Source organism: Dermacentor andersoni, chromosome 7 (assembly GCF_023375885.2).
Source record: "Dermacentor andersoni chromosome 7, qqDerAnde1_hic_scaffold, whole genome shotgun sequence".
Lineage (NCBI taxonomy): Eukaryota > Metazoa > Arthropoda > Arachnida > Ixodida > Ixodidae > Dermacentor > Dermacentor andersoni.
Window position 1 is genome coordinate 80,582,453 of NC_092820.1, and position 13,774 is coordinate 80,596,226.

The following is a 13,774-nucleotide window of genomic DNA, read 5'->3' on the forward strand; positions in this document are numbered from 1 at the left end:
TTGTTGCCGCCAAATTAGAGCGAACGATCGTTGTCAGCAGCGAGATGTCCGAGTGTCTAGCGGCGGTGTTGGAGGGTTGTGTAGCACCGTCGATTGATTGCTGTCCACCAGTGCTCGCTGTATACGCGCAACATGTAGAATGCGTGCTGTGACACAAATCACGTGTAATGTGTGCTGCCAGCGCTCGATATGCTTTCCCACAACACATCTCCGCGCTGATTTTAAAAATTCCTTTCACAGTGTTAAGAGAACGGTGAAAAAAAAGAAGAAAAAAAAAAAAAAACATGCGACGAGGTAGGCACAGCTACTTGTGAACCTGCTCCGAATACCTCTACCCGCGTCTGTTTCTAAATGTGTGTGCGTGTTTTCTTGCGTTTGTTTAATATTTTATTTCCCCCATTTGTTTATATTTGAGATTTGCTTAGTTCACGCGTTTGTCTGTGAACATGTGCCTGCTTCCATGCGTGTTTGCAGTTGCTCTTATTTCTGTCCTTTTACTTTATATTAGGATTCGTTCTTGCAAGTTTTCTTGCAGTTAAGTCCTTTTACACAATTTCCTTGCCTTTTCTGATTCAAAGCACCAACTCCTCCTGTAAACAGCAGGGCTGGCCTCTTTCAACTCCTTAAAACCTTTCTAACTGGTCTACCTCGTCTTCTCAATCTGCCTACTCGCTGCGTTTCCTGTCCTTGCTTCTTCTGTTGCCGCAGTGTGATTAACCAACTTGCACAAAACAAAGTTCGATCAACCATGACAACAGAAACATTTACAGATACATTTTCTTAAAAGCGTCACGTGGGTTGCACAGTAACTTTGCCTTTTACCCCTATTCATGTGTTTATGCATCAGTGCACGCGGCATCTCGCCAGAAGTGCACATGAAATGGTGCCATATTGTGAAACAGCACCTTGCTATGTTGCTGCATTTTTCAAGCTCATTCCAGTCTTAGTAAACGGACGGTTTCGTTTCCCATCACGCATGCCGGTACGAACCTTCCACACGGACAAAATTGTGCAGTGGGGTGTCATTTCCTGTCTGACGCCTTCATCGTTACAAAGGAATTTTTCAGTGAATGAAGCCCAGCAATGCAGTGCACTGAGAGCTTTTGCAACTTTCCCCATTTATTACTTCACCAATTTTGTTGTGTGAAGCTGGTCGTCGCTACGCCTACGGCTTGTGAATTAAAGAAATTGTTTCAATAAAACACATTTAACTTTACGCAGTATTTTTTACGACAGACAATTCTAGCAGAGTGATTCAGGGTGAATAGTTGTGCTAGCAATCGCGTTACTTGCCCAGTCAGGTAGACAAATTAAACAATGGCTACGGCATGACTGCGATTTTATTTACAGAATGCTAACGGTGCCTTTCAAGCGTGCCCCGACTACTGCTATTTCACCATGGGGCCCGTCAAGCTCGAGGGCACCTGCCTAAATGAGCATTATGGGCCTCACTAAGCTAATGATGATTTAGAATTGTTCTCTTATTTGCATTACATGCCTGAGCCAGATAACTAAAATAAACAATGCAACCGCATGAAAGTGCATTGCCATGCAAGCTGCTAACAGTGGCTGTCAATTTCGCGTTGACTACTGCTGTTTCACCAGCAATGGCTGCGACACGACTGCGCTTTGAAGTGCAGACTGCTAAGTATTGCGACTTGGAGTCCGAAGATGTGGAATGTACTTTGCTCGTGGAGGAGTAATGGAACGTGGGACTTGGCCGGATATCCAGGACGTTTTACAAGTTTATATTTACATATATTCAAGAAAATTCAAAGTAGTACAGAAAAAGTTCTTGAAGAAGTTGTAGCAGCCGATCATTCCCGCCGTCCGTTGCTCTTTTTATGCCCTACGTGGTCATTGTTCAGTCACTTCCCCCAATACGGCGTCAGGAGACCGATGACATCAGGTCCCACCAATCCGGAGGTCTGTTGCCCTTTCCATCCGAAGGGAGCTTTGTCGGAAACGCACGCACATCACTGGGCACAAACAGGGGAAGGGGGATCGTACACTGACTTCGCTTGTCCACTGACTCCGTCCCCGGCGCGGATGTGCCACTTTGTGCGGCTGACGAGTGAAGGACCGTATCCTTGCTAATTTCTCAAATCTCTCCTGACCGAGGTACTCCCGTGATGGCCGTAAATCATCCGTTTGGAGAACCATTTTGACGAGGCCGTCGGCCCGTTCCCCATAATCACGCTAGTCGTGACCGGAGGTTGTCGCGGGGTGAACGGCCGATCACAACATAGCGGTGCCTTTCAATCGTGCCTCCGACTACTGCTAGTAATAGCTTCCCGAATGAGGTACCAGGAATACGAACAAAAGTCCAACTCTCGTCTCCAGCACTCAAGCAGCTATCACTGCTCTTGCTGTACGAGACATACAACGCGCATCATCATCTATGTACTGACGCTTCAACCAGGGTGAATGAGCCTGCAGGATCGGTGATCTTTCCTGCAAAAACCTTCACCATATAGATTCGATTATCTCACCAGACTACATTGACTGCCGCGGAGCTCGTTGCTATTCGTTGTGCATTTCGTGTAATTTCTGATGAACTACCCAAGAAATCGAGCGCGTTCAGTGACTCCAAGGGTGGTCTTCATTGTTTGGTTTCTGCTATACGCCTCGGACCCCACGAACAGCTAGTTCTATAAATCAGACTGCTGCTTCACCACCTCGTCGAGCAAAGACACGACATAACGTTACCGTGGATTCCAAGCCACTGTGGCATAATAGGCAATGAACATGCCGACGCAGCAGCACGATCTGCACATCCATTCACGATCCATGCACGATCTGCACATTCCATTCTCAAGAACAGACGCTGCAATGAAAATTCGTGTGCTTGCAAATGAAGCCATCAGAACTTTATGGAACAGACCAAGCTTGAAGCACACACGTCAACACCGACTGGACCCGTCCCTTCGACTTCGACCCCATCTGAACTCTCTCGACTCGAGACAGCAGTACTTTGCCGACTGTGGCTAGGTGTTGCTTACACAAGATCTTCCTTCCGAGTCGGTATGGACGAGAGCAGAGGTTGCAGTCACTGCAGTGGCGAAGAGACTATAGAACATGTACTTTGCCACTGTCCTCAATACAGCGTGCACGGGCTGTCACTAGCGACCGCGTTGGCACGCCTGACAACAGGTCACTTTCAGAACAGTCAATCTTGAAATGCCGACATGAACTGTCGTCGCGCCGGAAGTCGGGCAAGGCTTTGTTGACCTTTTTTACGTGGCATTGTCCTATTAGAAAGACTATAATGATCCCATTCCGTCCCTTTCCTTTTTTTTCACGCTTTTATTTTTGTCACCGCTCTTCTTCCCGTCTTTACTTCCCCTTCCCCTTCCCCTAGTGCAGGGTAGCAAACCGGAGGTTTTAACTCTGGTTAACCTCCCTGCCTTTCTCTTATTTGCATCTCTCTCTCTCTCCCTAATGAGTATTTTGAGCCTCACTAAGTTAATTATATTTTATAATTGTTCTCTTATTCGCATTACTTGCCTGTGCCGGATAACCAAAATAAACAATGCGACCACACGAATGTGCTTTGGCATGCAAGCTGCTAACAGTGGCCGTCAATTTCGCGTTGACTTCTGCTCTTTCACCGGCAGTGGCTAGGACAGGACTGCGCTTTGAAGTGCAGACTGCTAAGGGTGTTTTTCAAGCGTGCCCCCGACTACTGCTATTAATCTTCGCGAATTAGTATTTTAGACTACTGTTATTTCATTACACGGCCTGTCAAGCTCGATGGTGGCTGCCCAAGAGAGTATTTTGGGCCTTCTCACATTGGCATTATTTATCTCAACAGGCTGGAAATATCAACAGGGGCAGCACAGCTACCTAGAAACAGGCCGCCTAACAGGGGCATATCGCTCTGCTTGCATTGCTCATATTTGTTCAAGTGGCTTTATGAAATTAACAATGACTGTGCGGTGGACTAAACCGAGCCGACGGTTTGTTTTTGTTATCGCTTGGCTGCGTTTATTGACCTTTAGGGGCATGTAAAGCTTGACGATGGCTCCAACACGACTGCTTTTGTTTTCGTTTCGACATGGAGGCTGCCAACATTGGCGGTCAATTTCACCTCGGCTGCTGCCACTTCACCATAGGGCCCGTCAACTCGACAATGGCTGCCCTAATGAGGATTTCGGGCCTCACTAAGCTAATGATGTTGTATAATTGTTATCTTATTCGCATTACTTGCCTGAGCCAGAAAAACAAAATAAACAATGCAACCACATGAGTGTGCTTTGGCTTGCAGGCTGCAAACAGTGGCTTTCAATTTCGCGTTGACTCCTGCTTTTTCATGATATGGCGTATCAAACTGGACAGTGGCTTCCCGGATGAGCATTTTGGACCCCAGATAGTTATTCAGGGTTAATAATTAAGTTTTCATTCAGATTTGCCAGCATTTAAATATGTTTCCATGCCAATACTTAAATTAAGCACGATATGTGCAGAAAGTTGCTTTTTCAGAAATGAGCTTCCATTAATTAAACAATAATGCCATCAAATGAACTGCTTATTTATTTAGGAGGTCACGGGAGGAGGGTTGGCTGCTGCGAATCCACCGGCAAAATTTTGGTAGCCCTCATAAGGGCTGTTCTTTCGTTAATAAGAAGCTATTCTGCTTCGTCGAGTGGCTCAATGCCGGACAGCTCGCAGTTGGAGTCGCTTTTTTCAATGTCATCTTCACCCAGTTGGATGACGATAGGTTGGATGTAGTCACTCCCAGACGTGTCAAGTCTTAACTTTGCCTCGAGATATATCACGTGGTGGATGTTCTTCTTCCAGTCTTCCGCCATTACGTGCTTGATTTTTTCCCTGAAGGCGTCTTCGACCATGGACAGCTTCAAGTCTCTGTTGTCCTCAGCGATGCCATTTTTCACCTTTGCCCACGCGAGCTCGATAAGGTTAAATTCGCAGTGGTACGGTGGGAGCCTGAGTACAATGCAACCGGCCCTTTCAGCTGCATTGTTTACGATGTAGCTCAGGAAGTGTGGCTTTACAGATGTTATCAACTCAAGCAGCTGCTTTTTCACCATCCTTTCACTGTAGGCGATGTTCTTGCTTTTGAGCCCCTCCTGTATTTTTTACTTCTTCCAAGCCGTCGCCGGCAATTTTTCTTCTCGCCGGGTAGGGTAAGGTGCATTGTTAAAAAAAATGGCGCTACCAACTGGCAACTTCTGCAGAACGTAATTAAACCGTTCCTGGATGCGATTGCCGTCCATTTCTTCGTGATAGTCGCCTGTTTTTTGGCCTCAGAATACATCCAAGCAGCCGCCGACCAAGCGATCCTCACTGCTGATGTGCGTCACAATCAGGCGCTGGCCTTTCCCAGAAGGTTGTTTCAGACCTGTCGACAAGGCATTTGCTCGAGCGGGCAGACGTCCGAGCTTGTGCACCGAAGTGTCTGTCCACACGATCGACCGAGTGTGTCCCGCCGTCACCCATGTCTCGTCCAGGAAGAAGATCTTTCGGCCTTCCACCCGGTAGCGCTCTACGTCACGAAGGTAGCGATTCCGCCATTCAGCGACGTCATCCCGGCCGATATGCAGTGAGTTGCGGCTCCTCTTGTCGTGCTTGAATCCGATCTCGACTAGCAGGCGACGCGCAGTACACCGCTTCAGTGATGGGAGATCCATGCGCTTCGAGGACTCGTTAGTAATCTGCTCGACCGTCGGTATCTCGTTGCGGCGAAAGAAATCGTGCATACATTAACTCAGCGCGCACAACGTGAAGCCGTCATACTTTGTGCTGCGTCTTCTTTTCTCCGCATTTCGTGGGTGCTTTCGCGAGCGCGTCGACAGTTCGCTACTCGAAATATGCGAAGCTTTGAGCTCCCTCTTCACCCTGAACACTGTACTTTCGCTGACACCGAGTATCTCGGCGACAAACTTAGTCGTGTCCTCCACGCTGCGTGCAGGCTCCCTGTTACGCCAATACGTGCAGCTGCGGAAGATTTTGTTGCGCGATTCAGGATGTGGCCGCTCTTGTTCCTCTTGTCGAGGCTCCTTGTGGTGTGGACATTGAGGCGACACAAGATTCGTTCGGCAACAAAGGTGCTCATTCCGACGTCACCTCGCTGGGCTCCATGGCGGAAAACTCGCAATGACTCGCACGGAATGCCTTGCGCGAACTGGCGAGATTGCAGGCTTGAAAAAAGAACGAAAAAAAGAAACGTCACAAGAAAGAAAAAAAAAAACAAGCCTGTCACATTCCTGAAAATAAATTTGTGAAAACACAAAACCAAAGAAATATAAATCTTATGCTATTTAAAACCAAGAGTAATTAAAACGATCAATGAAGCATTTTTGTGCCTTTCCTGCCTCGATCGTCTTTTCGCCCCAGGTTTGTAATGGTTTCAATAAATGCATTGTTTTTTTAAAGTGCTTATTAAATAGTAATTGATTTACTTTAAGCTCGGAAAACGAGTAGTAAATGTTCCGCGTGCGTGTAAACAAGCGCAAAAGCCACGGAGACCTGTTCTTTTCACATTTGTCCCTCTCAATCAAGCTAAAAAGCAGACGACGCGCAGCGTTGTAGAAGGCATGGGGTCGTTTTTCTCTCGCGATCCGGCATGTGCTGTAGCATTCCAATTACGAGAGATATAGCAAACCAGTCATCAAAATACCAAAGTTCTTATTAATACTGAGAATTACGCGTTTGAGAAGCACGGTTTTTTTGAGCGGGACAATTTTAGTCGCGGAGGCAATCGGCTGTCGCGCTTCGGTCATCTGGGCGGGTCCTCCCGTTTCTTCTAAAACTGTACCCGACCATGTACCCGACTATAGGTACAACGGTTGTCGGCAGATGGCGGTCGGACTTGGGCGATGGAATGCAAAGAAAGGCGCCGACCGAAAGGATGCGTGCTCTCGGGCAATCGAGGGAAGGGGGACCATCGCGCATAAGCCCTCGCACAACCGAGTCGCAGGGAAGGGCTCGTTTGTTCGTTCGTTCGTGTGTTCGTGCGATTCGCTTACACTGACAACCATCGTCAATGGTTACCGCGTATTTTTTTTCAGCTTAACACTCCTTGATTGCAATATACATTAAAAACGTTATTTGCGGTCCTTCATTCAGCTCAAACAGCAATTACCGCGGAAGCATTAGTATCATTTGTCGCCAATTTAGTACAAGCTTCCGTAAGAGCAAAATTTTTGGGCCTAATGTTGAATAAAGAAGTTTCATAATGTCTAATCACTCCTTAACATGCACTTCGGCCTTCACATAATCAATAAAACTTGCGCTTTTTTTTCAGCCCCATATCATCGTGGCATTTTATCGTGCATGTAATCTTAGTCCTATTGACTGCAGTGTTTCGGCGTGGGAAAATAGGTATTTTTCACGTGTGTTGCCTCTCAAAAAACTGCTGGACGAAGCAGGTGAAATCGTCACCTTTAGCGTGTTTGTTCCCATCTTATACCTCACTGCATCCCCCAGCTCACTTTCCTCTTCACCAACTGATTATTCTAAATGTGCTGGTTGTCGCCCTATTGGCTAATTCATCGTGACACACACGTTCAAAGTTACTCCTTGAGTTTTATTGAGAATGCTATCATTACCGAATTCTCTCAGCAATATGATCTTCTCGTACCAAATGTGCGCACTTACTGTAGAAAATACTTTATTAACAGGAATACACTAGCATTTCATACCTCATGAAATTAGGTAATCAAGGAACCTCTAAGTGTTTCCGAGTCATATAAAGAGACATATTTTAGTTACATTACAGGACACCGAATATTTATTGTTCCTTTTTTGTAATAGTTTTGCAATATCTTTGTATTTCGGTTTCACAGGGCGCTATAACGAAAAACTATTCCAAACTTTTCTATTCCAATTCTGCTATCAGCCCTCCACGATTGGTGAAAAACTTTTGTCGACCACGCCCAGTTCACCTGTCTGTCACGCGACGTCACGAAAACCGCGATACCTCCCCATCTGATATGATGTGTACACACTGATTATGCATGATTTGACAGAAAAAAGAAAAACAGTTATTTCTGATTCGACCCCTTTTCGCCATTAGCCCTCGGCTATTGGTAAAGAGTTTTCGGGCTGCACCCACTTCACCTGCCTGTCACACAACGTCACAAAACCGCACAAACTCACCACGTCAAAGTGACGTGTACGCGATAAAGATGCATTAATATGCCGAACAAAACTGAATTTTCTTCGGAATAGCCGCAGGCTGTCCCGTTCCGAAAGGAATAAAAGATGGCTGCCGCCGATCGCTAAGACGCTAGCTACTCGCACCTGCCGGAGAGCATGGGTGTATTTGCGTATAATAAAACTTCTTGCGTACCGATATAACGTTTTCGAGCCCTTTCGGCACGTTTACCACCTCATTCTGCCAACTCTTCTTTGCTGGGGGTCAGTTTTAGCGTCATTCTTAAGCTTCCGTTGCATGCCGCCGTTATTTTCGACCAGCCACCACAAGCTAAGTAAGGTGAAGCCGACAAATCGCACACGCCGGCACCACCCTCTTCATCCGGTTATGGATTTTCAGTGCACTGGCTCTGCCCCAGTGAATCCCTCTCCTCTTGAGCGTTTTTCTCGCCTCTTGTCAGCCAATTAGATACCACAAGCCGCTCATTTTAGTCAACGTTATTCGTTTTTCAAGCAAACAAAAGTGACCTCCTATGAGCGAGGAGAGCGTTTGATTGGTCTGTTCAGACAACCCTGCGGGTGACCGCCCCGTGCTTGCGTCGGTGGTTACGCAATTTGACGTCAGAGATTGGAATAGAAACATATTGGAATAGTTTTACGTTATAGGGCCCATAGTTTGTTTTATTTTTGTAATAACTTTGTAGTTTTAGCGTAGTTATTTCGCAATATTTTGTGTTGTTACGTGTGAACATGATGAATCATACCTCTTCCTGTAATTTCTTCTGTCGCATTTTTGAATGGCCAGTTAGCTTTCTGTGTCAGAGTATTTTATTATTTATTATTTTTATTTATTATTATTTATTATTTATTTATTAGTATCTTTTATTATTGCTTGACAATGTTCCTTATAATCCCTATGGCTAGAATAACTTTGCATAGCTTAGAATAGAATAGGATAGCTTAGAATAATAAGTTTGGCAATGAATAGATCAAACAGGTCACGCAGCTGACGAAAAACTACAATGCAGCCGTCTTCGCGGGACCCTTCTTAGCAAAACGGCGTACCAAGGAACACCGTGTGTTTTGTCTTTAATTATTTACAAACGTAAATGGTACTGGACTTTTAAAAGAACGCTAGGCGCTAATGGGTTAAGCAAGTCGTACATCTCAATCTCTTTCCAACTAGGGAACGCCAACTATGCTGCGCGTGTTTGCGAAATCGTTTCACTTGGCGGATATTACGTGGAATGAAACTGACGGTGCAAGTGGAGCGAGATTAAGGGTGCATCCCGAGAATAGATTACGAGAGTCGCACCTCTTTGCCCATCAGTCTGGAGCCTGTATTGGCGGGCGTGCGGGGAGGGAAAACGTGTCCCTTTGTCTGTCTTGTGTTCTAGCGTGTTCGTGCGCGGCGCCCGTGGAGGTCTGGGCCTGAGCCGCGCGTGCAACACTTCGGGCGCCCTGATCCGGGCCACGTTCCGGTGGGAGCACGGCGACCGCATCCACATCATCGCCGGACAGCGCGGCACCGACGCATGCGAGGTGAGCGGGGCCCTTCGGGACACCGGAGCCGAAGCGTCGCGCACCGCAAAAAAGGGATACGTGGGAGAGGAAGGCGCGTCGGGTTGGTTGGGGCTGGTCGGTAGTTCCCTTTACACGATGCGTAGCTTCAGGACTTGAACCTTACTCCGCAAGTTCCCTAAATAAACCTAGGGAGGACGTGCAACAACGTGCGCAGGCGCGCGCGAACGCCGTTGAATGGTGAAACAAACCAAGCAAACAAAATGGCGATTCAGCACACAAACAATTAAAAAAAAATGGGGAGGGGTTTCCGGAAAAGGGATAATAGACAGGGAGAACAGAGGGGAGGGCGGCCGTTTGCGCCGTAGCTGCCCCACTGCCTTGTGGGCACCTGAGCACTTCCGCGGCCACAGATGAGTAAAAGGAATGCGGGATATATATATATATATATATATATATATATATATATATATATATATATATATATATATATATATATATATATAATGTACATCCATACAATTCTTTTGTAAAAGAAAAGGAAGTCAGAAGTGACACCTATCAGTCTAACCGATGCAATAAAGAGAGTTGTGCGTCTCTGGGTTGCAGTGAGTTGCAAGCACTAACTTAAAATCGTTTTTCCCGAGCACTTGAGCTTTGTATTGTTTTGGATATTGCGGGAAGGGGGAGGGGGGAAGAACGCGTGCCGCAAACATCTGCTTACACTTGCGTTTCTCCTCTTGTTCCCTCTCTCTCTTTCAACGACGACCGGGTGGACGAAGCAGAACCCAAATCCCAGGATTGTAAGTACCTCGCAAAGTGCTCACCTTTACAGTTTGCCTTCTTCTTTTTCTTGTTCCGAAAAGTGCGAACTTCGCATTCCCAATCTAAAAAGCGCTAACCACAGAGCGAAGAGGCTAAGGGTAATACAGCTTAACCCCGATCTCACAAAAGCCGATTTTACGAATTTTTTTTTTTTTGCCAACAAATCCTGACGCCTGAAATGTTTGACGAATGCGCTTTCACGAAGCAAAGTTGACTATCGCGCCCAATTTTGTGAAGCGGAACCAGAAAAAAATAAAAATACCAGAGGCGAAAGAACAGCCCAGATGTGCCACAGCGAGAAGCTAGACGCGCGTGGCAAGAAGTTCAAAAGGAAAACACAGCCGGAAACAGCTCAGCCGGCTTGATGGTATCTCACCAGCTGGAAACTTCGCGGACTACGGCTGGGAATTTGGACGACAAGGATCTTGCGAAGCTCGTTGCCGATGCCGAACAAGTGCCATAAGATGACGAAATGAACGGAAACGTAGACCGTTTGCTGAGTTTGGTCGCCGTCGACCTCGGGTTATTTGAAAAGAACAGCCTATCGTTACTCCACCGAACTGGGAAAGCTGCCCTTGCATAACAATTTCGTTACAACTTTATTAGAATTGACCGACTCTTTCGCTATAACGAATTGTTCGTTTACCTGAGGCGCCCTCGTACTCTTTCGATTCCACGAACTTCTCGATTTCGACAACGTTTCGTCATTACTCGTCGATTTCGTAAAATCGGAATTCAAAAAGGAAAAAAAAAACGATTGCTGACGTTCGTTCCCTTTCTCTCCCCCTCCCCGGCGTTTTGCAGCAGGACAGCTGCAGCAAAACGAACAAGCGCAGTGCATTGGAGAACATCCAGGCCATATCGCGTGGCGGAGGAGGCGGAGGAGGAGGTGCCTCGGCCATATTCAGGGTGAGTCCGCGGCCTTCTTAAAACTCAATCAAGCCGGAGCAGTACCCTTATCGACAAGAGTTCTGTGGTTCCCAAATCGCCGTCCGCGATTGGTCACCGTTGTAGCGATTGTCTCTCTATTGCACGGATACGTATCGTGGACGGTTGGCACTCAAACGCCGGCCAATGAGTAAAACGTTTCTGTAAATCTAGCTTTAGGGCCATCCTTACTTGACTTTGTAAAAAAGTACGGGTGTGGATTTCAATATTTGAGTAGACTCGCCGGCTATGTGTGTGGCATCTTCCTTCTGTCGTGTCGACACCCGTCATGTTTCCCGATTCTTTCCCTGTTCTATTTTTCCCAGCGTACCTCAGGCCGACCTCTCTGCGTAACATTAATCTTTTCTCTCTCTTTCTCTATAAGTTTAAATCATGGCTCTTTTCTCTAAGTTCCAAACCCACAATATGGGCATGTGAATAATGATGGTGCTGCGGATTCACATTCGCCACCTCTGTTTCTTGCGCGTGGACCAAAACTAAGCTCGGTACGCGAGTGTCCTTTTTTCTATTTCACGCCCTTCGGAATGCGACTACCGCATCAGGCAATCGAGCCCGCGACCTTCTCCTCAACATCGTAACAACGTAAATGACTGAGCCACGGCAACAAATCAAACGCTCTTACTTACGAATATTTCTTTTTGTTAAATCGTAATACTGGGCCCCGTACATTGAAGTACTTGGTTAGCGTGTATCTAGACCCAGAGGTCCAGATGAGTCCGAGTGGCCCGGAATATTAACTGTTGTATATTTCAGTAATTTGTTCTTTCTACTACGAGCCGCGTTTGCGCGTGATTGTGTGCCACTGGTTGTCCCAAGGTTAACCGAACCCAGAGCATGTGAAGAACGCATGAACTGTGAACCGAGATTACACAAGGAGATGGAAGACGAGTGTTACGGTGGTGACACTTTCGAGCTCTTTGTAGGGCAACTAACGCTGAACCAACAACGTTTCGCGTGTTAATATCGCCTTACTGTCCATGTGCTTTTCACTTGCTTTGGGTTTGGTTTATATTTGGTGACCTTAAAAGTCTGCCGGACTTCATGATCGCGAGAATAACGGGCACATTATCAGTCTGTCAATGTCTCCTTCATATACCGTGAACTTTGATAATCATAAAGAGGCAACTTTTGTGCCAGTAACGGGCCCGCAATCGGCGAGAAAAAAACGTCCGTGTCTTTTTAAATAAAATCACTCTATAGAGGAATCGTGAATATTAACCTTTCTTTTATTCCGCCTTTCAATCACCCACGCAACTGCATTCAGCGGCCCGAAGCGTGTTTTTCCCACAATCTTTTCTCACCCAGAACAGCATCGGGGCGCGGGAAGTTGGGGGGCGGGGGTGCAGAAATAAGCCTGCACGCATTTCCTTCAATGCCGTGACATCGCAATCGGGGCTTCTGCCGGGAGCTTTATGATGCTAGCACAACACAAAGACGCGCCCCCCCCCCCTCCCCCTCTCTCTCTCTCTCTTTCTATCGAGCGGCAACTATAGCGGCAACCCACGAAATACGTTACACAACGGGAGGAACGAAGCTAGCCGGCACGCCATGCGCTCCCAGTGCAAGCGATGCGAGCGACACCTATATACGCGTATAATATGGCGATGGGGCCGACGCTGCCGTCACGCAACGTCTCTCGATATACCGACGCCGCCTCGCGAGGGGGGGGGGGGGGGGGGGGGCGAGGTCTTACGGCAAACGCTCGGTAGAAACGTGCACGGTGGCGTGATGGTCTGGCCGCTGAGGCTGTTGCTTTGCGCTCTCAGCCGCAAGCGTGCGCGGCGTGCAGTAGAGAGAGCGCGATCGGGTTAGCGAATGTCTGAGTAAACGGGTGCAGAAAAGAGCCGTTCGGTTTACCGCACGCCATAGGAGCGCGTGCGGGATACCGACGCGCAGGATCAGTGAGGCAGGGGATTAAACGGGGTACGATGCGCTCGGTAGAAAATGAGCACGCGCAGTCGGGTGAGTTATAGAACTTATAGTTTAATCAACACGGGCTGCGCGGCGCAACGCTATGCGTAAATGGCAACGAAGTAGATGGGTTACTTGGGCGGCTTCGTTATTTATTTATTTACCGCTTTTTACTATACGTAAGAGGCAATTACGATATGTCGATTCCGCCGTCATGTAAGACATGAGTAACACGTATATTTTTTATATTTGTCTCTCTTTCTTTCACTACTGTAAAAAAAAAGTCGGGACATTAATCAACATCCCTAGGCTGTCACTAGCGGTATACGTCAATGTACATATATATATATATATATATATATATATATATATATATATATATATATATATATATATATATATATATATATATAGAGAGAGAGAGAGAGAGAGAGAGAGAGAGAGAGCTTAT

At 46.8% G+C, this 13,774-nt stretch overlaps 1 protein-coding gene across 2 annotated transcripts in view; it reads left to right on the top strand.

The window, feature by feature from the left end:
- Positions 1-13,774, top strand: part of Alk (Anaplastic lymphoma kinase) — a 195,795-nt gene that overhangs the window by 107,734 nt on the left and 74,287 nt on the right. The window contains exons 11-13 of one of the 2 annotated variants that reach the window (XM_050181497.3): positions 9,516-9,660; positions 10,425-10,442; positions 11,269-11,373. In XM_050181497.3, coding sequence (XP_050037454.1) covers positions 9,516-9,660; positions 10,425-10,442; positions 11,269-11,373 — 268 coding nt within the window. The remainder of the gene's footprint in view (positions 1-9,515; positions 9,661-10,424; positions 10,443-11,268; positions 11,374-13,774) is intronic. The other variant, XM_055072757.2, reaches the window with a different exon arrangement.